The sequence below is a fragment of the Sciurus vulgaris genome, assembly GCF_902686455.1.
Source record: "Sciurus vulgaris genome assembly, chromosome: 15".
In the NCBI taxonomy this organism is placed as follows: Eukaryota; Metazoa; Chordata; class Mammalia; order Rodentia; family Sciuridae; genus Sciurus; species Sciurus vulgaris.
In genome coordinates, this window is record NC_136476.1 from 78,312,434 (window position 1) to 78,336,949 (window position 24,516).

The following is a 24,516-nucleotide window of genomic DNA, read 5'->3' on the forward strand; positions in this document are numbered from 1 at the left end:
GGCATCCCACCTAAAGCTGACAACAGGCAGGTTGGCCCACAGCTTGTAGTTCAGATCTGTCCTGCTGAGGATAATCATTAAGAATGTTATTTCATGTTGAATATGGTGAGAGGATATTCAAAAGTGCATAGCTGAATATCCTCAAGGATCCCAAAGTCTCTTGTCAGAAAGGCCAGGCCAGGGCGCAGAGCGGCGGGTGAAGCTCTTGCCGGCGGCTCTGCTGTGCCATCACAGTTCCAGTACTCGGTGGCCGCAGCTCAACCGCCGGTTCCAAAGAGGACGCTGGACGGGAGCAGCGAGGGGCGCAGCCAGGGCTCGAGCTGTTGTTATGGCGATTTCGAAGGCAGGGCCATGTGCCAAAAGGGGCGTGTGTGCGTGACGCGTCTTGGGCGGGGACGGGGGTGGTGGCGGGCGGGGGTTGCTATGGAGGGGGTCTGCATTCCTTTAAAACAATAACCAATAACCCCCACTTCATTCTCTATTTCTGTGTCTTTGACTTTTTTTTTTTTTAAGATTCCCCATTAGATGATGCAATATTTTCTATGCTGTAGAAAATGAAGTAAATAAATAATGATCAGCAACTTATAAAACAAAATAGGAAAACCAAAAAGAATGACTGGTACCCGTTTCTTGATGTGCATTTTAATTCTGATCAGAATAAATCACTAAGGTTTTAATTTGGCTTTATATAAACGTGCAAACTTCTACACAGAGACTTTGCACTTCTTGCTCACTACTGAGTGCTCATGTCTGACATGGGTGTAGTGACTGGGACAGGACTGTCTGTAAATAAATACCTGCTGAATTACCAACCTTTTATTTCTTTGGGAAGAAATTGGTTAATGTGAGTGTTATAGTTCAGATGTGAATACCCCCCAAAAGCTCATGTGTGAGGTAATACAGGACTGTTCAGAGGTGAGCTCTTTAGCCTGGGAGAGCTGTACCTCATTGACATGGATTAACTGGGTGGTGACTGGCAGATAGCATGTGACTGGAGGAAGTGGGTCCCTGGAGGAGTCCTTTGGGTTTATATTTCCTCTGTGGTGAGTGGGGCTCTTTCTCTTTCTCTCTCTCTCTCTCTCTCTCTGCTTCTTGGTTGTCATGTCCTGAACTACTTTCCTCGACCACACCCTTCTTCCATGATGCTCTGCCTCACCTGGGCCCAGAGCCACAGAGTCCACCAACCATGCACCAAACCTCTGAAATCATGAGCCAAAAGGAACTGTTCCTTCTCTAAGTTGTTCTTGTTGTTGTTTTTTTTTTTTTTTTCAGTTATGGTGATGAAAAATCCGACTGAAACAGTGAGGGTTTGATGTGTCCTTGGAGCCCGCACGGACAGATTTTTGAACCTGTAGGTATGAGAAATAAGCAGAAGTGTAGGTAAAACTAAGAACTTTCATACTAACGAGGCCTTACAATAATGTGACGGTCATGTTCACGGGCATTTCCCACTTCCTCCAATTCCCAACAGAGACCAGAAGAGCATGAGGAGGGAGAACCAGAGCAGTGTGTCCGAGTTCCTCCTCCTGGGGCTCCCCATCCAGCCAGAGGATCGGAGCATCTTCTTCGCCCTGTTCCTGGCCATGTACCTGACCACACTGCTGGGGAACCTGCTCATCATCCTGCTCATCAGGCTGGACTCTCGCCTCCACACCCCCATGTACTTCTTCCTCAGCCACCTGGCCTTCTCTGACATCTCCCTTTCATCGATCTCGGTTCCCAAAATGCTGGCGGATGTGCAGACCCAGCAACACTCCATCCCCTATGAGGGGTGCATTTCTCAGATGTACTTTTTTGTTCTTTTTGGCTGTCTGGACAATTTCCTCCTTGCGGTGATGGCCTATGACAGGTATGTGGCCATCTGTCACCCACTGCACTACGCTGCTGTCATGAGGGAGGAGCTGTGTGTCTGGTTGGTAGCTGGTTCGTGGTTCTTCTCCTGTGTCCATGCCCTGCTGCACACCCTCCTCTTGGTTCCACTGTCCTTCTGTGCTGACAATACCATCCCCCACTTCTTCTGTGACCTTACTGCCGTCCTAAAGCTGAGCTGCTCAGACATCTCCCTCAATGAGCTGGTCATCTTCACTGAGGGAGGAATGCTTTTCATCCTGCCTCTGAGTAGCATCCTGGGCTCTTATATCCGAATAGGGACCGCTGTCCTGAGGGTCCCCTCCACTAAGAGATTCTTTAAAACTTTTTCTACCTGTGGCTCCCATCTCTCTGTGGTGTCTTTATACTATGGGACTCTTGCAGGTGTTTACTTTTTCTCTTCATCACAGAACTCCAGTGACAAGGACATTATTTCTTCTATCATTTATACAATACTTACACCCATGTTGAACCCCTTCATCTACAACCTGAGGAACAGAGACATAAAACAGGCCCTAGAAATATTTGTCAGTAGGGCTAACGTCTTTAAGTGACAGTCACTAAATGCACTTATTTTACTCATGAGAACAGTGAGTTATATTTCCTAGAATTCTGCTATAATTGAAAATTCCATGTAGTTTTTTTTGCTGGGGGCGGGGGGGGGGGCGGGCGGTACCAGGGATACATTCCCAGTTCTTTTTTTTTTTTTTTTAATTTTGAGACAGTGTCTCACTGAGTTACTCAGACAGACCTTGCACTTGTGATCCTCCTGCCTCAGTCTCCAGAGTAGCAGGGATTAGAGGGATGAACCACAGTGCCCAGCTTTCAATTCCACGTAGGTTTAAAATAGTACATATGATGTTGTTATATACAATGCTTTTTTTTTTTTTTCAGTGCTGGTGATCAAACTTACGGCTTTACTGATGCTAGGAGAGCACTCTACCGTGCAGCTCCAGCCCTGTCTCCACAATGCTTTTTTTTTTTTTCAGTGCTGGTGATCAAACTTAGGGCTTTACTGATGCTAGGAGAGCACTCTACCGTGCAGCTCCAGCCCTGTCTCCACAGTGTTCTCAACACATGGCCAGATCAAGTTTGCTAATTGGGTTGCTTCATTTCCTTTATCCTTCATTACTCCGTGCTTGTTCCTCATCTCATAAGGTATGGGAAAAATCTTACACGGAACATCTTGCACCTTCTGATTGTGAATTTGTCCTTTTCTTCATTTGGATTTGTCAGGTTTTGCTTCTGTGGATTTAAAGCCACGTTACCGAGGACACGTAGCATTAGCACACAATCTTCTCCTGGTAGACTGATCCTTTCATGCGCTCAAGCGGGTTTGCAGCTTAAGCTGATTGTGCCTGCTTTTTTCCAGACCCACAGTTAGGACATCGTGTTGGTAGCTTAAAATCAGCCCAGCACCAAAAAAAAAAAAAAAAAAAAAAAAAAAAAAAAAAAAAAAAAAGAAAAAAGAAAAAAAAGAAAAAAGAAAAAAAAGAAAATCAGCCATCCTGGGAATAATCGCCCCATGGAATGGAAACTGGCAAATGCTGTAAAGATCCATTCATTGTTTAGGGGCACACACAGCCCTTGTAGTGAGGAGCTGGCCCTACCTCAACCTCTCTCTCCATCATTTCCATCATTTTACTTTAAACTTTTCTGTCTTTTTCTTTGTGATGTGTCCATTGTAAACAGTGTGAAGTTGAGCTTTGCTCTTTTTATGTACGTCAACAATTACTTTTTGGGGGATTCGATCTATACTATTTATACTTAATGCAATCATAATACAGCAGCATTTGTTTTTCTGTGGTCCTGCATTTGACTTGGGATATTTGCTTCATATTTTCTCTCCATTTCCATTAATCAAAGGGGTCTTTTTATTAACCCATTTCTCTCTTCTTAACTGTTAATCACATATGATTTTCATTTTACTAATTCTGGGGTTTTGTAGAGATTGCTTCTTGCTTTCTGTTTAGAATTTTTTTCATTGAGGAATACTATACATGACATAAAATTTACCGTTTTGACCATTCAAAATGTATAATTTGGTGGCATTTCCTATGTTCCCAATGTTCAGTCTTCACCCATCTCTTGTTCTCAGATTCCCAAAAACTACATTAAGCAATCATCTCAGTCCCTAGAAGATACTGAATTGCTACTGGCCCTATGGTTTGCTTATTCAGGATATTTCATATAAATAGAATTTTAAAATATGTGACCCTTGTGTCTGGCTTCCTTTCACATAATGTGTGCAAGGTTCATCTGTGCTGTGGTTCATCATCTTGTTTTTATTTTAATTTTAGGAGATATGAAGTGGTATCTCATTGTCATTTTGATTTGCTTTTTCCTAATGACAATGACCCTGAGTATCTTCTATGTCCATGTTGGATGTTTTCATTGGAATAATGCCCATTCATTTACCCACTAAAAGAAGTCTCTTTGTCTTTTGTTGTTGGATTACACATGATTTTACATATTCGAGATACTATGTCCGCATAAGACACGTGATTTGCCAATATTTTCCCCCATTCCGTGAATTGTTTCCACTTTCATGATACTGTCCTTTTATGTAAAAATAGTTTTGAATTTTTATAAAGCTCAATTTATCTATTTTTTTCTTCTAGTAGTTTGTACTTTGTGTGTCATGTTTGAGAAACCATGACCAAACCCAAGGCAAGAAGATTCATTCCCATGTTTTCTTCTAAAAGTTTTATAATTTCAGTCCTTATATTTAAGTATTTGAATCATGTTGAGTTAAATTGACATGTGGTGTGAAATAAGGTTTGATTTGATTTGATTTTTCTCTGTGGATATGCAGTTGTATAAGCACCCTTTGTTGAAGAAACTACTCTTTCTCCATTGAATGGTCTTCACAACCAATTTGAAAATCAACTGGATACACATGTATATGACCAGTAGATTGATCTACATATTTATCCTCAAAGCCAGTAACACCATTTTTATGACCGCAGTTTTGTAGCATGTTTAGAAATCAGGAAGTGTGAGGCTTTTGAAGTTGTTCTTGTTTTTCAAGATTGTTTTGCCAGAGAGGAAGAGTCTGGGGATAGAAACATATGGGGGATAAGAGCTGTAAACATTTCCTGCACATTTCAGGGCTCTGGAAGGCTATGTGTATGTCAGGCATAAACACATGATTAGAATGATCTGAGAGATCCTGTGCTTTCAGCTCTGGCCAATCTCTAGTACTCATGCAACGAGCAAGAATAAGGTGGAGTCATAAATACCGGGTTAAGAATCGAGAGAGACCCCCAACACAGAGAGAATGCAGGGACTAGGAGAGCTGTTTTCTTTTTTCTGCTGCCAGTGATGCTGGTGGAAGGCCTGGCTGGGAACTTGCCTGAATCCTATGAAGCCCATGGGACTGTCCCCAGGATTGCAGCTGCAATTTGTGGGTCATGTCCTGGAGGGAAGCTGTCTGAAACTCCAGCAGCACAGGGGCACAGTTCCTGGATTGCAGCAGCTGTTGGTGGAGGGCCAGCACTTCCCCCAGTTGCCTGGTTCCTGGGAAGCTTAAAGGAAAGGTCCCCATTGTGATCATAACCAGTGGGAAGTTGGTCAAGGTGGAAATTTGCCTAGGTCCAAGGCAGCAGAAAGCAATAGACTCCAGCCTGGCCTGTGCCCACAGCTGGTGAGTGTCTGGGCTCTGTTTGTGAAGCCAGAATTAAAGACAGGCAGTTAGGATAGATAGGTGATGGGTCAAATCAAGAAAGTGGAGACCAGCTTGGATGGGGGAAGTTGGAGACCAGCCCTGGGAGATTGTAATGTCAATGTCTCCAGAGCCCTTAGATTACCAAGATTACTGCCTATACTACCACTCCCAAAAGGTTTCAGACAGGGAGTTGTTAATGAATGCCCCCTGGACTGCTACCTGCCTGGTTCACTCCATTTGACCCTTCCTCCTGCCCATCTTCTTCCCACCTTTTGGCCACCCCACCAGCATCTCCTGAGTCTAGTAGGCAGGAAGGAGAGAGAGAAGTGGGGAGAGAGCAGGAGAACAAAGGAACTTTAGTCTATAAAAGGGGCAAAGTGTTCTCACTTCTTGGGATATCAGAATACCAGTCATGGCCCCCTTCTCCCTCCTGGGAGAAATCTGTAATACTACCTTTAAATAAAACCTGCTCTATATTCTTGCCTCAGCATGCTTCTTTAATGTTCAGACTTCAACATTTGAAGAAGCAGAACTTGTCACTGATAACTGGTGGTGTCATGTGGACCGTGGGTGCTGCCTGAGTCTAGTTAGCAGAGGGTAGAAGTGGCCACTATTCACAACGTGGGGCAGTGGAAGCTAGAACCCAGGCAGACCAGCTGAGTCTCTGTTCTCAGCAGTAAGGACAGTACCCCGTGAGTGGCACTGGTCAGGGGGCATGCTTCTCCACCGCCGATCACCCATGAAGAATCCACAACCACGGGACCTGTGCTTATGACAACCACCAGGTTCTGTGCCACCCTGAAAAAGATCCTGTCGAGGGGAATGGGTACATGGTGATCTGTGCCAATCAGCGTGACAGCCCAGAGCCCTGTCTTGAATTCCTGCACACAATAGCAACAACCAACAGACACGTCACATCCCCCAAGCTGTCCACCACAGGCCGCTGAGCTGATAAACCAAAGCTGGCTGGGGGGAGGGCATAGCAACTAGGGAGTGGCTGCTGTGCCCCAGCACCTCTGGAGGATCCACAATGACGGAAGGAGGGACATCTGCTAAATGTCCCAAATCCTAGTGAAATTCAAACCAAGAGCCAACAAGAACCTTCAGCACCTTGGCGTGGTTTGCAATAAATAACAATATCAAGTTTGATCATATATATCATGTTTTAACCTTGATTGTTACTCTAATAGCCAACATTGTACCTTCAACCCATTTGAATATATTTCTTCCAATTATTTAAAGCATTAATTGGAATCATCTCTCTTTTTTTTGCTAGCTCTGGTTTATATTTGCCCCTCTTACTCAATATGCTCCCTCTCACACTTATCTGACACTGCCTCCAATCGCCCATCCATCTTTTTCTCCTCCTAACCTTAGTTTGTATTATTTTCTATCTTTTCTTTCCTTTCTCTTTTTCTCTCCTTTGATCAATCTTTCTGTCTTAATCCTTTCAGCCCCCATATACTGTAATAGCAGTTACATTTTTTTTGATTGTACACAAATGGGGTACAACTATCATTTCTCTGTACACAATGTAGTCATACCATTTGCATAATCATACATGTACATAGAGTAATGATATTTGTCTCATTCTATTATCTTTCCTTCCCCCACCCCTACCAATCACTCATTTTCCTCTAAACAATCCATCCTTCTTCCTTTCTTCCCTTGCCTCCCTGCCCCATTATGTATCATCATTCACTTATCAGACAAATCATTTCGCATTTGGTTTTTTGGGATTGGCTTATCTCACTTAGCTTGATATTCTCCAACTCCATTCATTTACCTGCAAATGCCATAATAATAATCTTCTTTATGGCTGAATAATATTCCATTGTGTATATATAACACAGTTTCTTTATCCATTCATCTGTTGAAGGGCACCTAGGTTGGTTCCAAAATCTACCTATTGTGAATTAAGCTGCTTTAAACATTGATGTAGCAGCATCACTGTAGTATGTTGATTTTAAGTCCTTTGGGTATAAACCAAGGAGTGGGATGGCTGGGTGAAAGGGTCGTTCCATTCCAATTTTTCTAAGGAATCTCCATACTACTTTCCAGAGTGACTGCCCCAATTTGCAACCCCACCAGCAATGTATGAGTGTGCCTTTTCCCCCACATCCTCACCAATACCTATTGTTGCTTGTATTCTTGATAATAGACATTTTAATTGGGGTGAGATGAAATCAGGGTAGTTTCGATTTGCATTTCTCTTCTTACTAGAGATGTTGAACCTTTTTTCATATATCTGTTGACTGCTTATGGATCTTCTTCTGTGAAGTTCTGCTTATTTCCTTAGCCTGTTTATTGATTGGATTATTTGTATTCTTGGTGTAAAGTTTTTGAGTTCTTTACAGATTCAGGAGAATAGTGCTCTATCTGAAGTACGTATAGAAAAGATTTTCTCCCACTCTGTAGGCTCGCTCTTCACATTGTTGATTATTTCCTTTGCTGAGAAGAAGCTTTCTAGTTTGAATCTATTCCAATTGTTGACTCCTGCTTTTATTTATTGTGCTTTGGGAGTCATGTTAAGTCTGGTGTTAAGCTGACATGGTGAAGCTTTGGACCTACTTTTTCTTCTGTTAGGTGCAAGGTCTCTGGTCTGATTCCTAGGTCCTTGATTCATTTTGAGTTGAGTTTTGTAAAATGTGAGAGATAGGAGCTTAGTTTCATTTTGCTGCATATGGTTTTCCAGTTTTCCCAGCACCATTTGTTGAAGAGGCTATTTTTTCTCCATTGTATGTTTTTGGCACCTTTGTCTAGCATGAGATAACTGACTTTATGTGGGTTTGTGTCTGTGTCCTCTATTCTGTACCATTGGTCTACCTGTCTATTTTGGTGGTAATACCATGCCATTTTTGTTACTGTTGCTCTGTAGTATAGTTGAAGATCTTGAATTGTGATACCATCTGCTTCACTCTTCCTGGTAAGGATTGCTTTAGCTATTCCAGGTCTCTTATTCTGCCAAATGAATTGCTTGCTCTATTTTTATGAGGAACATCACTGGGATTTCAATTGGAATTGCATCAAATTTGCATAGTGCTTTTGGTAATACGGCTATTTTGACAATATTAATTCTGCCTATTCAAGAACATGGAAGATGTTTCCATCTTCCAAGATTTTCTTTAATTTCTTTCTTTAGTGTTCTGTAGTTCTCATTGTAGAGGTGTTTCACCTCTTTTGTTAGATTGAGTCTCAAGTAGTTTATTTTATTTTATTTTATTTTTTGAGGCTATTGTGAATGGGTAGTTTTCTAATTTCTCTTTCAAAGGGTTCATCACTTATGAATAAAAATGAGTTAGATTTATAAGTGTTGATTTTATATCCTGCTACTTTATTGAATTAATTTATGAATTGTATAAGTTTTCTGGTGGAATATTTTTTGGCTTCTCTAAATACAGAATTGTGTCATTGGCAAATAGTGATAGTTTGAGTTCTTCTTTTCCTATTCGTATCCCTTTAATTTCTTTGGCCTGTCTAATTGCTGTGGCTAGTGTTTCCAGGACAGTGTTGAATAGAAGTGGTGAAAGAGGGCATCCTTGCCTTGTTCCAGTTTTGAGGGGAAATACTTTCAGTTTTTCCCCTAAATGGTGAGAGAGGTGTGTTAAAGTCACCTCATATTATTCATTCCTTGAATTGAGAAGGATTTGTTTGATGTGTCATTGTTTGGGGCATAAAAATTTATGATTGTTATGTCTTGCTGATTTATGCTTCTCTTAGTAGTATGAAATGCCCTTTACCCCTTCTGACTGAGTTTCACTTGAAGTTCGTTTCATCTGATCTGAGGATGGAAACCCTCACTTTTTTTTTTAACTGATTCAGTGGATGTGGTGTGTTTTTCCCCATCCTTTCACATTTAGTCTGTGGGTATCTTTTTCTATGAGATGAGTCCCTTGAAGGCAGTATATTGTTGGGTATTTCTTTTTAATTCAGTCTTCCAGTCTATGTCTTTCGATTGATGAGTTTAGGCCATTAATATTCAGGGTTATAATTAAGATATGACTTGTATTCCTGGTCATTTTGACTTATTTTTTGTTTTTTAACTTGACTAGGTTTCTCCTTTAATTTGCTTTCCCTCTAGGGAAGTTCCTCCCTTTGCTGACCTACATTGTTTTTTTAAAATTTCTTCCTCATGAAATACTTTTTTAAAATAGCATTTATTTTTAAAAAGTTAATATGTGCGTTACAGGAAAAATAAAAACACATGCAAAGAACAAAGTCATCCAGTCACAAGCAGCTTAGTTGGACGTGTCCCTCCAGGTCGTGTGTATACATATACAATATTCCATTTTGTGTGATTGAAATTGTAGTGTGTATCATGCTTTTCCACACATCATGAATATTCACCAATTCAAAATCCCAAAGCTACATGAGTATTTTTGATAACCAAGAATACACTATACCAACTCAATCTGTTATCCTTTCTTGGGGGCAAAAATTTCACTGAAGACAGAAATGGCAACAGGCCTCTAGATAGATATATTGGCAGTGTTACAACTAAAATAATGCATTCCCTTAATGCTCAATTTAAAATGAGAAAGCAACAGGATACACCAAGCTTGTTTCATTACCAGATTTCTACTACTATAGTATTAGCAAGAATGCACGTTCCCAGTGAATTAAAGTGTTCCTATAGTACAGCCAGAAGATGCACACACCAGTGACTCACATAGGAATGTCAATCCTTGAGCACTTGCTCCCGTCTTTCCTTGTGTGCACTCCTGTACCCCTCTGCTGCCAGCCTAATGAGCAAGTCCTGATACACACTGCCCAGAGACAAAGCAATTTCACGTCCCAGATGCATCTTTTCTATCAATTATAACAAAAAGTTATTACAAATTAGCTAATTCACTAGCTCTACTTTTTATGATTCACTGTCACCTCAGGACTTCTAGAAAGCTTAGATGTTGTGAAATAAAGTATGAACTTTGTGTACAATAAACACAAGTACTTTACCAAAAATGCATACAGATCTATGGTTATACTCTAAACCTGCCTTCCAGATACGGAGCTACTAGCAAAAGTATGTCCCCTCACCCTTCCTCTTCTCCCTGACTCTTGGAATATTTTGCTGAGACTGTTCTGTAGTGCAGACTTTCTATTTGTAAATTCTTTTACCTTTTGTTTATCATGGAATGATTTTATTTTGTCTTCAAATGTGAAAGTAAGTTTTGCTGGGTATAAGATTATTGGTTGGCATCCATGTTGTTTCAGAGCTTGAAAAATGTTCTAGGCCTTTCTTGCTTTTAGGGTCTGGGCTGAGAAATTTGTTAATATCTGTATTGGTTTCTCCCTGAATGTAATTTGATGCTTTTCTCTTGCAGTCTTTAACATTCTATCTTTATTTTGTATGTTAGATATTTCCATTATAATGTACCTTGGTATGGATCTGTTTTAATTTTATACATTTAGTGTCCTGTAAGCCTCTTGTATTTTATTTTCTATTTCATTCTTCAGATTTGGGGAATTTTCTGATATTATTTCATTGAATATATTATTCATTCTTTTGGTTTGTATCGCTTCACTTTCCTTAATCCCAATAATTCTTAAATTTGGTCTTTTCATGATATCCCATAATTCTTGTAGATTCCATTCATGATTTCTTACCCTCCTCTCTGTTTGGTCAACTTTGTTTTCAAGATTAAATATTTTGTCTTCATTGTCTGAGGTTATGTCTATTCTGTTGGTGATGTTTTCTATTGAGTTTTTAATTTGATTTCTTGTTTTCTTCATTTCAAGAATTTGTTGTTGTTGTTTTCAGAATCTCTCATTATTTTGCTTCCTGCATTTACTCTTTTAACTGTTTATTGGAGCGATCATTCATTGCCTTCATTTGCTCTCTTATCTCATCGTTTACTTCTTAGATCATTTTAATTATGTACATTGTGAACTCCCTTTCTGACATTTCTTCTGCTATGCTGTCATTGGACTCTATTGATATAGCATCTAATTTTGTTTGGGATACTTTCTTCCCTTGTTTTTTCATGTTGTTTGTATATCTTCCCCTCTAGCAGTGGAAATCCAAGGTATCACAGTTTCCCCCCTATTTATTTATTGTGACCCTGCAGGTTTCCAATACCTCACCTTGAAGTGAGAGATCAATATTAGCAACACACCATACAAACAATATGCAATATTGAACAATATGTTCAAAGTCAGCCTCGGCATCTTAGTGAGAGCCTAAGCAACTCAGTGAGAATTTGTATCTAAATAAAAATTTAAAAAGGTGCTTGGGGAGGAGGTTAAGTGGTGAAGTGCCCCTGGGTTCAAACCCTGGCACCAAAAAAAATCTGGGATAACATTGAGTCCAAATTTAAGAAATATTTGAGTAGATGAAGGCTCTGAAATACAAATTAAGATAATGCACAATCTTTTCAATGAAATAATATTAGAAAATTTCCAAATATTAGGAATGACATAGAAATTCACGTACAAGGGATGTACAGAACTCAAATGGACAGAATCAGAACAGTTGTTCTCCAAGATGCATTATAATGAAATTGCCTAATATAAACAATGATAGAATTTTCAAAACTATAAGAGAGAAATAACAGTTTATACTCAGAGGTAAACCAATTTTGATTTCAAAACCCAGACCCTAAGAACCAAGAGGACTTGGAGTAATAGATGCCAAACTCTGAAAGAAAATGGTTGCCAACCATGATTATTATGCCCAACAAAATTATCCTTCAGAATTGAAGATGAAATGAAAGCTGTCCATGATAAGAAGAAATTAAAAGAATTCATAACCATAAAGCCTGCTCTATAAAACATACTCAATGAAATATTTTATGAAGAAATAAAAATTAAAAACCAGTGTAGGAAGGAATTGAACTAGAAGCATAGATAATTAAGGAGAAAAGGTCTAAATTAAACATTATAAATAAAAAGGCTGGAAATAAAATCATCTCTTTATAATAATATTGAATGTAAATAATCTAAACTCTTCTATTAATAGTCATTCATTGGTAGATTGTATTAAAAAAACAAGACTCAATGATATGTCATTTGCAAGAGACTCACTGTATAGATGAAGACATTCACAGACTGAAGGTGAAAGGATGGGAAAAGATATACCATGGAAATGGTAGCTATACACAAGCAAGGGTAGCTACTCTCATATTAGGAGTCCAAATTTATCAGACAAGGCATAAAAGCAAAACCTTTTTGTTTTTTTAAATAGATGAGTCTCCATTACAATATAACAAATGTTCAAAAATAACTCTAGAGTTAAATAAAAATAGAACTGATCAAAAAACCATTAACCGAGGTATGTAGGATCAAAATTGAGCTCGAAAAATATAGCATTTAAGAAAAAAAAAAAAAAAAAACAAGTCCTAGAGGAAAAAATGATAATGGCTTTTAATTATAACATGAGAGAGCAAGAAAGAGAAAGGCAGAAAAAGGGGGTAAGAGGGCAAGACAGAGGAAGAGAGAGAGAGAGAGAGAGAGAGAGAGAGAGAGAGAGAGAGAGAGAGAGCTGTGTTGCAGCCCAGAAGAAGTTTAAAACAGACACCATTTTTTTTAGTCTCAGGTTGATCCCTCACTGAGCCTACTGCAGTCTACATTCCAATGTAGGCTTCAGCAAGGCTAGGCAGGGGAAATTGCTTGGGGTTTTTTAAACAATATTTCCTGGTTGGTAATCAGGTCAGGTTTGGATGCAGAAAATTATGAAACATTACCTCCTGCAACTATTTAGGAATGGGGCTGTTATATCATAATCCTTACTGTGACATGCCACTGGCTGTTGGGCTGGTCAGGATTACTCCCTCCACACCAGCCACCTCCAGTAGTGGGGTTAGAATATATGCGTGGGACCTCATGGTAGGAGGGCTGGGTGGGTGGGGAAGGGGAATAGAAGCAGAAACAGAACTGGGCAAAGGAGATGGAGGAGCAGGGGCTGGAGGGGCCCCTGCTGCAGGGGACCAGTATGGGGGTGGTTTGTTAGCTGAGTCAAAGCTGGAGGAGGAAAAGGGATTAAGAGGGGGAGAAGAAGTCAAAAGGTAGTGTTCAGGTTTGCAGGAAGAGCAAAGATCAGGGTAAGTGCACAAGAAAGAGAAAGTTTGAATATAAGGAATCCCTTTCCATGTGCCTGCTCACTCACAGAAGTTGTATGCCATTATGTGGCCATTTTGGATTGATTATCTAAAGGATAAGTTTTAGGCTGGTGGTCAGGTGAAGGGGTTTAAGATTGTATAGTAGACACCACAGTGGTGAATCTACCAGAATGGAGGACCCAGATCCCATGGTGGAGACTGATACAGCCAAGTCAGTGTTCAAGGCATCCTGAGGTCACAGACTAGTTGGCTGGGGACGAGAAGGCAGCATGGTGATGGGGTCATCACCCAACCATTAGTGTGTGCTGGGGAAAAGCCAAGAGCGTTGAGGAACTTATGTCAGGATTTTTGAGAGAAAGAGCAAAGAGGAGCCTCAACCCTGAGAAAGAAACTCCTCCATAAAGCTCAGGAACCCACCTGTCAGATAAGGTCAACTAAGGGGGCCAGCTGTAACTGTAAAAGTCGTGGCTGGGGGAACCCCACTCCTCAACTGCCTCCAGGGTGCCAGACAATCAATGGTCGCGTCTCATGTCAGCAGAGGAGTGTTTAAGTCAACAGAGGGGAAAATTCGCCAATCTGAAGCCAGTGTCTGGATGTGGAGGAGAGTGTCTGGGCGAATGGAAGGTGAGACCAGCGTCTCAGGGCTCTGGGGCGACAGATGGAATTCCACTCTCCTAAGTGGTGGTAGAAGAGCCCATCCGAGTCACGGCACCAATGAAAGCACCCAGAAACCACTTGGGATGCAGGAACTCATGCAAGAAATTTTATTAAGTGGACAAGCAGAGTGTCTGCCTGCAGGGTGAGGGAGAGAAAGAGAGAGAGAATGAGAGAGAGAGAGAGAGAGAGAGAGAGAGAGAGGAGGAGAAGAGAGAGAGAGCAAAGGAGAGAGAGAGAGAGAGAATGGTGGTGGAGCTATTCTTAAGTAGTCCAATTTCACAGGCTAATTAAACAGACAGATGACTGCTGAGAATGTTCACAGGCTGGTGATCTGGTTTGTAAAATGGTGTAGGAGGTACAGAATACTGGCAGCATCTGATGTCAATAAATACTCCTGCCTCAGCCTCCTGAGCCGCTGGTATTACAGGCATGTGCCACTGTGCTTGGCTCTATCATTGTTTTATCATTGAAATAAAACTTTCTTTCTATGCATGCCTTGACATTTCTTGGGTTTTCAATCTTCACATCTGGGGAAATGGAACTTGGCCCTGATTGATTCTCATCACCAGTATCAGAACTTACCTCAACATTGTAAAGGTTATTTATGACAGACTCAATGTAAACATCACACTGAGTGGAGAACAACTGGGAGCATTTCCTCTAAAATCAGGAACAAGACAAGGAAGCCCACTTTCACAGATCTTATTCCACAAAGCCCTCAAAATTCTTTCCACAGCAATCATGCAAAAGAAGAAAATTAAAGGGATACAAATAGGAAAAGAGGTCAACTTATCTGTTTGCTTATCTGTTTGCTGAAGACCCCAAATCACCAGAAGTCTTCTAGAATATGTAAACCAATTTGGTAAAGCAGCAGGATATGAGATCAATGTACATAAATCACTTTCCTATATCATAATACTGAAACAGCTGAAAAAGAAATTAGAGAATCAAAAGGAATATATAAAAATCCCTGAAACTAATGAAAATGGAAACCTGCACACTAAAAGCTATGGGATATAGCAAAAAGAGCACTAAGAGGGAAGTGTGAGTACATGCCTACATGTTCTGGTTTATGAGACTTCCACCAGAAGGTCACGTGTGAGACAATGAGAAAAAGTTTAGAAGTTAAAGTATTATGAGTGTCTTAAATTAATCTGTGCATTAATCCACTTGAATGAGTTAACTGGGTAGTAAACGTAGGGAGGTTGTGGCTGGAGGACACAGGTTGTTGAGGTGTCTTTGGGGTATGTATTTTGTGCCTGGTGAGCTGAGTTTAGTCTCTCTCTGCTTCTTGGGTGCCACATCCTGAGCTGCTTTTCTCCAGCAGACCCTTCCACCTGGATGTTCTGCCTCCCCTCAGGCTCAGAGCAATGCAAGCCAGCTATCTATGGGCTGAGACCTCTGAATCCATGAGTCCCCAGATAATCATTTCCTCCTCTAATAGTTCTTGTCCTGTCTTTCAGTCACAGTGGCAAAAAAGTGGACTGAAACACAAATCGGGACTGAGAAATGGAGGCACCGATGGGACGAGACTGCGCTCTCTGGAGTTTATGGAATAAATTTCGAAAACTTCAGAGTAGAAGTTGGAAAGGCTTTAGAATGTTATTAGCAGAGCTTAACTGGCGATTCTGGTGGGAGCTGGGCACGCCAGAATGCTGACAGGACTGCTGACGGTAATGACTGGGCTGTGAGATCTCAGAGGAGAAAGAGCTCCATGGAAAATTGGATTAAAGGCCATTTACGTTAGGCTCTAGCTGAGAAGTCGTCTTCGTTTTCCCCATGTCCGTAGACTCTGTAAGACTGCATTGAAAGGTAGTGGACTAATTAAACTGGCAGGGAATATTTCAAGGCAGCACAACATTTGAAGGTGGCGGTGGCACGGATATTGCTGGTGTCTTTTAGTCAAATTTGTTGTGATAATCAGGAGCAGAAAGCAAAGCTGAAAGACTTGAAAAACTTGCAGTTGGGGCAGAAAACGGTAAGTACAATTGTGGCTAAGAGATGTGCGATTGTTAAAAACATTATAGCCACTGAGGTAACACTAATTGGTTCACCAAGAAACAATAGGAAAAATGGCTTCAGGGCATTTCAGGAATTGGCAAGACCATACCCATTTTAGGCTCAAGAGTGTGAAAGTAAAAATGCTTTTGAGGAGAGACCACTGGGCACCCTGTTTGCACAGTAGGCCCAGAGTGCTGTTTCACCATGCTCAGTCACCCAGACTCTCAGAGGGCTGCTGCAGTCGCAGCCCTGGAGGCTTGATTACTGCTGGAAATTGCGGTAGACCTTGGTGACAATCACATGGTGCTGATTCTGCAGGACCGCAGGATGCTGGAGAGAGGAGTTCAGCTATGGGAGGTTTCCACTCAGATTTCAAAGGAAAGTCTGGAAGGCCAGGCAAAGTGCAGAGGGTAGGATTTCCTGCCCGCAGGCCTTGATTGGGTGAGGCGTGGCCATGTGAGAAGAAAGGCAACGCTGCACTGGAGACCTCTGAGATTAAGAAATGCCAGTAAGGTGGGACATCTACTGAGAAAAACTACAGGAATTGAGCCGAGACAAGCCAAGAGAGAGGCCCTGTGGGCTGCAACCAGTAAGCCATAGGAGCAGAGCTGCCCAAGTCCTTTGGAGAGAGCAATGCCAGATACCCCAGACACTGGACATGGAGCTGCAGAACTTATTTTCTCACTTGGATTTTGGTCTTTCTTTTCTCCCATTTCTTCTTTTTATGCCCCTATATATTCTTTTGGATTGGAAATATTTACTCTGTTCCTTTGTATATTGGGTATATGTAGCTTGCATTTCATTATTACAGGGACTCCCATTAAGAGTTTGCCTGGAGTCTCAGAGGAGACTTTGGAGTTTGACTTTTGGGACATGCTTAAACTGTTAAGGCTATGGACACTCTTGGAAATGGACTATGTGTATTTTGCATTTTGAGCTGGGTGTGAGCTTTCACGAGCTGGTGGCAGAGAATTATGGTTTAAATATGAGATTTCCACCAAAAGCTCATGTGAGAGAAATGAAAGAAAGTTTAGAGGTGAACACATTGGGTTTTGAGAGTCTTAATGTAATCAGTGCATGAATCCACTTGAATGAGTTAACTGGGTGATGTAGGTTGTGGCTGGGGGGCATGCCTTTGGGGCATATATTTTGTCCCTGGTGAGCTGAGCTTAGTCTCTCTTTCCTTCCTGAGTGCAATGTCCTGAGCCACCTTCATCCACCACATTCTAACATATTCTACCTCATCTCAGGCCCAGAGCAATGGAGCCCCTTGTCTATGGACTGAGACCTCTGAAACCATGAGTGTTAAATAAAACGTTTCTCCTCCAAAATTGTTCTTGTCAAGTATTTTGGTCACAGTGGTCAAACAATGGACTAAAACATATATAAAAAAGAAAGACTTAAGGTAAACAACCTACTAACAACACTCAAGGAGCTAGAAAAGCAAGAAGAAACCAAACCCTAACTTAGAAGGAAAGACCTAATAAAGATCAGTGCTGAAATAAAGGAAGTAGAGAATAAAAATTACAAAATATCACCATGAAATGAAGAGTTCATATTTTGAAAAGATAACCAAAATTGACCAATCCTAAACTAGACTAATCAAGAAAAAATAGAGATGGCCCAAATAAATAAAATCAGAGATGGAAAAGGAAATATTACAACAGATGCCATGGAAACACAAAGGATCACTAGGGGCTCTTATGGAACAACTGTGAAACTTAGAAGGAATGCAGAAAGTTCTGGCAATATATAACCTACCAAAAGTTGAACCCTGAGGACATAGGAAACCTGAGCAGATAAAAAAATTCATAATAAGGTCACATTGGTAATAAAAACTCTTTCAATAAAGAAAAGCCCAGCACTGGATGTCTACACTGCTGAATTTTACCACAATTTTAAGAAATCATATCAATTTTTCTCAAGTGATTCCAACTATTGAAATAGAGGAAACCCTTACAAATTTATTCTATGGGTCCAGCATTATCATCATCAGAATGAAGCATAAAAATCATTATCATCTCAACAGATGCATAAAAGTTTTATAAAACTCCACATCACTTTGATAAAACTCAAGAAATTACATGCAAAACAGAACAATAAAAATTAATTATGACAAACCCACAGTTTATACCATTTTGAATATGGAAAGGTTGAAATCAACCTAGTATTATAAGTAACATCAGGATGTTTATTACTCCTATCCAACACAGTGTTTGAAGCCTTAGCCAAAGCAGTAAGAGAAGAGAAAGAAATAAAGGACATCTAAATAGGAAAGAAAGAGGTAAAATCATCCTTGTTTGAATATGATAGTATTTTATATGAACAAAAATTTACAGATTCCATCAAAAAATTGTTAGAACTGATAAATAATTCAATAAAGTTGCAGGACACAAAACCAACAAGCACAAACCAGCCGCTCTTCTGTATACCACAAACAAAATTATTGAGAATGAAACCAAGAAAGTAATTCCATTCACAATAGCTATGAAAATGTGGAAAGAGTACCTAGGAATCAATTTAACCATGGAAGTGAATGAAATCTACAACAAAAATTATAAAACACTGATAAAGGAATTTGAAAGGAACACCACAAAATGTTGACATTCAATTATGATGGACTAGAAGAATTAATATTACTACAATGTCTATATACTAATAATAGTCTACAGATTTAATGCAATTCCAGTCAAATACCAATGGCATTCTTTATGTAAATAGAAAAACACTCTTAAATTTGTATTTAACTACAAAATACTCATAGTAGTAAATGTAAGGCTGAGCTCAAAGAACAGAGCTGGAGGTGTCCCAATACTTGATTTAAAAACTTATTACAAAGCTATAGTGACCACAACAGCATGTTACTTGAATAAAAAATAAACACACAGACTGGTGATGCAGATTTAAGGGCCCCCAAATAATCCAAATGGAAATATCTTTACCAACATCCAAACAGATGGAACATAGTGGTTTGGTATTTTCTTACCCACTCAGATAAAAATTGCATAAATATATAAATCTTCATTTCTCTGTTTTGTTATAGTATTGATATCTTGTTTTCCTCCCATTAAATTTCTTTAATTCGTGTATTATGAGGGATAAAATGTCTATAATATTCTTTATGTAAAAATACCTCAACTTCTTGTTGTAATTATTTTACCTGCTATCAAGAACAACGTTACTAAGAACCTGCTTATTTACCTCTTTAGTTAGACATATGCAAGTCATCTTTTGCTTATAAAACTGACAGTGCAATTGGATGGTCTATGGCAATGTACATTTTAAACTATAAATCATGTTACAATAATTCTCTACTACATGCGATCAATATTTCCAGTTATACACTGTTGTCAGCGGAGTATCCTCAAACTTAATTTTTCAAACTCTTGATATAAGTTGAATTTATCAAGGTTTTAATTTAACTTTCTGATTATTATTGAGGTTGACAATAGTTTTTGACCGTACTGGGAATTGAACACAGGGGTGCTTTACCATTGAGCTAAGTCCCTGGACTTCTTAAATTTTTATTTTGAGGCCGTTCTGGCTATGTAGCCCAGGCTAGGCTCAGACATTTAATCCTCCTTCCACAGTCTCCAGAGTTGCTGGGATTATAGTTGTGAAGCACTGCACCCAGCAAGGTTGATCACCTACTTAAGTGCTTATCACCCCATTTGATGTTCTTTTGCCTGAAATCCTTGTCAATGTTATTTGCCTGCTTTTCAGGTTTTCTGTACACATATGGTAGTGCAGTTTGCTATTAAATAATAAGCTGTAAAAGGGGTAAGATAGGAATGGGAATGAGAAAGATGGGGTAAACTTGGTACGGAAGCTGATACAGATGAAAGACCTCTAGGTATACGGAATCTGGAGAAGTAATAATGTCAATTGTTAATTGAAAGAGCTTCATTTTTGAATCAGATGAGATATTATGCAGAGTCACTGACTTTTTGCTTATCTTTATGAATGCAGGGAAAGGGGGAGGTGACAATAAAGTTCTGGTTTGAGAAGGAAGGAAGTCACCCCTTGACTTACAGGAAACAGGTCACCTGGAACATTATGATCCAGGCAACAGATGCTCAGCCATGACCCATAGGACCCAGAACCATTTCAGAGGTCTAAATAACTTACAGAATTTCTTCATTCAAATAGTAGTTCCATGTAAAGGTTTATTTCTAACATAAGCTGAACTAATTTGCTTGTTGATTTGTCCTCTTAAAGTTGAACCAATTAATAACAAATATTCATACATCTTCACCTTGGATAATGAGCACATGATGCTCATTGTTTTTGAAGCAATGAAGAAATGGAGGTGAAGATGCATGCAGTGGATTTAGAATCATTTTTGTAAAGGGTTGAGTGGAAATCATACATTGAATAGCTATTTTATGATTTTGTGAGTAACTTGCATCAGGAGAATGCAGACAGCACAGCTTTTGGGCAAGAGAGTGAGATTTATAGAAACTGTGCTGCATTCCCTGGGTCCAGGAACAATGGTGAGTCATAAGCTCCTGACTCTCTTCTTCAGACAGTGATGGGATTGGAGTGTTTCTAGAGTTCTTGATTTAGCATGCCATCAGAAGCAAACAACATTGTTATCAGACTCAAGTTCAAACTTGGTTCATTATGGATTCTGAGGCATATTTTGCAATGTAAACAGAAGGCAAGCAGCTTTGTGGATCACCAAGTTCCTAATGGTTACCATCATGATTCCTCCAAGGGTGAACTCTCTTAGGCCTGCTTCAACAAGTCGTTCTTCCCCTAAGGGAGCCAAAGGCAATGAAGCAATTATATCCTGTTTGTCTTTAGTGGACCTGGGGATAGTGTGATTGACCCCAGGGCATTTCCATGGTTTATCAATTTAGAATTCACTCTGATTACTTAGGATTTGTGAACAAAGTGGAACTCTGAGACCACTAGAGTTTAACCACTGGTTTCACCATATTTTGAGCCTGCTAGTGAGAAATGGAAGAACTTCTCATGGTTCCTAGCTGAAGGTAACTGTGCTTATCATCTAAGAAACCTAGTTAGAGCTGAAGTAGAATTTATATTAAAATTTTGATTGTGTTTGTGTGTGTGTGCGTGTTTGTGTCTGGCATATGCTACTGATCCCTTGATTCTACCACACTCACCTTACACTATGATAAACAACAATATGTAAAGAAATTCACATTGTACTGAGAATCTGTCTGAATTTTGAGAGGATGGAAAAAAACCAAATCTCCATGTTTAATTATTTTCTCAAATGTATTCTATGTCTAATTTTGAGAAGATATGAGAAAACCATGTTTATCTTTATCTCCATCAAGATTTTTGGGATTTATTCCAAATTTTATACCAAATCTCTGTAAGTTTATTCACCTCCTCTGCCACAACCCAGATAAGCAGGTGTTATTTTGTATCTAATCAGCTGCATAACCTCCTATCCAGATTCCTGCTGACTCTCTTGCCCTTCAGAATATGCTCCTCTACCCAGTAGACAGCAAGTTACTTAAAACTTTGTCACATGTATACTCCAGCCTTTTCTTGGGTGTACTTTTGCCTCGAGAAAAGCACTGAAACTTTCTATCATGTTATAAAGGTCTTACATACTCAGGCTCCTCAATAATTCTCCAACTCTCTGTGCTTCCCAGAATGACAGTGCTCTTCAGTTTCTCTGTCCCTCCTGTGCCCTGGTCCTGTCCTCCCCAAACACCTAACTGGACTGCCCACATTTCAATCTTCATTTCACAGGCTTGTATATCCAGGACTCCTTTTGAAGAACACATAAGGACCTTCTTCAAAGCACCCTAGTCTCACGTACTAGGATATTCTATCAAAATTGTAATTACCCTAATCTCAGATTTGCATTATAACTTCTGGGTTTCTCAAGTTGGCACCTGGTCTCATCTGATGATTATTCATGTTTCATGGTTTCTCCAAAAGATGCTGTGTTTGTTCCTAGGTGGACACCAAACATAGTTTGTCCAGACCATCCCGAGGGCATTGGGGTAGCAAAAGTTTGAGATAGTCCAGTTAAAATACACATACTGACTAGCTCAAAACCTTACTTTAATTATGTAAGACTCACAATCACTTCTCCTTCTTTACATTTTCCTATATTTTTCCTCTCCAGCAAAAGAGAAGAGCATGAAGAGGGAGAACCAGAGCAGTGTGTCCGAGTTCCTCCTCCTGGGGCTCCCCATCCAGCCAGAGAAGCAAGTTGTGTACTACGCCCTGTTCCTGGCCATGTACCTGACCACGCTGCTGGGGAACCTGCTCATCATCCTGCTCATCAGGCTGGACTCTCGCCTCCATACCCCCATGTACTTCTTCCTCAGCCACTTGGCCCTCACTGACATCTGCTTCTCCTCAGTCACAGCTCCAAAGATGCTCATGAACATGCTGATGCAGACTCAGTCCATCTCATATGCTGGGTGCATTTGTCAGGCATATTTTTTCTTATTGTTTGGGGATCTTGACAACTTTCTTCTGACCTCCATGGCCTATGACAGGTATGTGGCCATCTGTCACCCCCTGTACTACACCAAAATGATGAGACAGAGCCTCTGTTTTCTGCTAGTGGTGGTGTCCTGGGTCTTGTCCTCTGCTATTGCCCTAGTGTACACCCTCCTCTTAGCCCGGCTGTCTTTCCTCAGAGGCAACACTCTTCACCACTTCTTCTGTGACCTCTCTGCCTTACTTAAGCTGTCCAGCTCAGACACCACCATCAATCAGCTGGTCATCCTCACTGTAGGTTCAGTGGTCATTACCCTGCCATTCATGTGCATTCTGGTCTCTTATGGCCTCATTGGGGCCACCATCCTGAGAAGACCCTCTATCAAGGGCATCTGCAAAGCCTTGTCCACATGTGGCTCCCACCTCTCTGTGGTTTCTCTGTACTATGGAGCAATTATTGCACTCTACTTTGTCCCTTCATCCAATAATTCTAATGACAAGGACATCATTATGTCTGTGTTATGCACTGTGGTCACCCCCATGCTGAATCCCTTCATCTACAGTCTGAGGAATCGGGATATGAAAGGAGCTCTGGGAAACATCCTCAGGAGAGGAGCCTTTTCAGCATGATGGGACATAACTGGAAATGAGACCTCAATTCTGCAGGTTTATCCTTTCCTCTCTTAATTGGTGCTTTTAGTGAGTCTTGATAATGAAAATTCCTGGTGCCCATAAATCTCAGGAACATAGTTTTAAAACCTGGGTGATATTTTTTCCATTTTATTGTAAATTTTATTTTTGTCTTTACAAAAAGATTAAGATACACAAACAAAAGAGTATAAATATATACAGTTGAAATATATATGTGGATGCATAATGTTGCATTGTGCACATATGTGTGTATGTGTCCAAGTACATGTAACATATGACTACCTTAAGATAATAATTTTTAAAGAAATATCCATTGAACCAATTCTAGGTTTAAATGATATAAAACTAGCAATATTTGGAGCTCTTTCATTCTCTCCTCAGCTGTATCTTCTTTCCATTGATGGTACCCCGTGCCATAAATGTTTTAAATAATCTCTTACTTGAATTTGAATTTTAACTCTTCTGCAGTGATTCCTCAATTGTGCCTTCTCTAGAATTGTGTATGAAAGAAATGATACTGTATTTCTCTGCTACCTTTTGCATTTGTTGTTTTCTATTGTCCATGTGATAGTTATCTGTATATTTTCATTTTCTACTGTGATACTCCAGCACACTTATTTGCTCTATTTTCAGTGGCCAGTCTTTTACCAGTATTCTAGCATGAACAATGAAGCAATGCACATTCTTGTGTACATCTGTGCAAGAGATTGTGCAAGCTGTATATCCATGAGAAAGATCACTGGATTGTAGGGCATGTATATATCCAGTCTAATTATCACTGTCAAATTCTTCTACAAAGAGTTTCACTAAGAAGCCAGTCTGAAAAGGCTATGTATAATATGATTCCACCTATATGACATCTTAGAAAATACAAAAGCATAGAGTAAGAAAACAATCAATAGTTGTTAAAGGTTTGAGGTTTGGGAGAGGGAAAAAGAAGGTCAAATAAGGAGAGTGAACAAGATTTTAAGGATAGAAAAATTATTTGTATAACGCTGTAACTTTTGAAATGTGCCTATGCGTTTGTCAAAGAAATATAAAGAAAATATAACTATTCGGCACAATCATGAACCCAAATGTAAACTATGGACTTCCATTAATAATAATGTATTAACATTAGTTCAATTGTAACAACTATACAATAACAATGCAAAATGTCTCTAGGGGAAACCACAGGCA

The 24,516-nt window shown here is 39.9% G+C and overlaps 1 protein-coding gene across 1 annotated transcript; it reads left to right on the plus strand.

Annotated features, from left to right (window-relative positions):
• Nucleotides 1-1,484: 1,484 nt before the first annotated feature.
• Nucleotides 1,485-23,316, plus strand: LOC306645577 (uncharacterized protein; the record flags this gene model as incomplete). Its single annotated transcript, XM_079113484.1, is given in 6 exon segments — nucleotides 1,485-2,405; nucleotides 2,407-2,419; nucleotides 15,714-15,826; nucleotides 16,175-16,228; nucleotides 22,313-22,352; nucleotides 22,355-23,316. Coding segments are annotated over 6 exon segments (2,103 nt in total).
• Nucleotides 23,317-24,516: the final 1,200 nt, after the last annotated feature.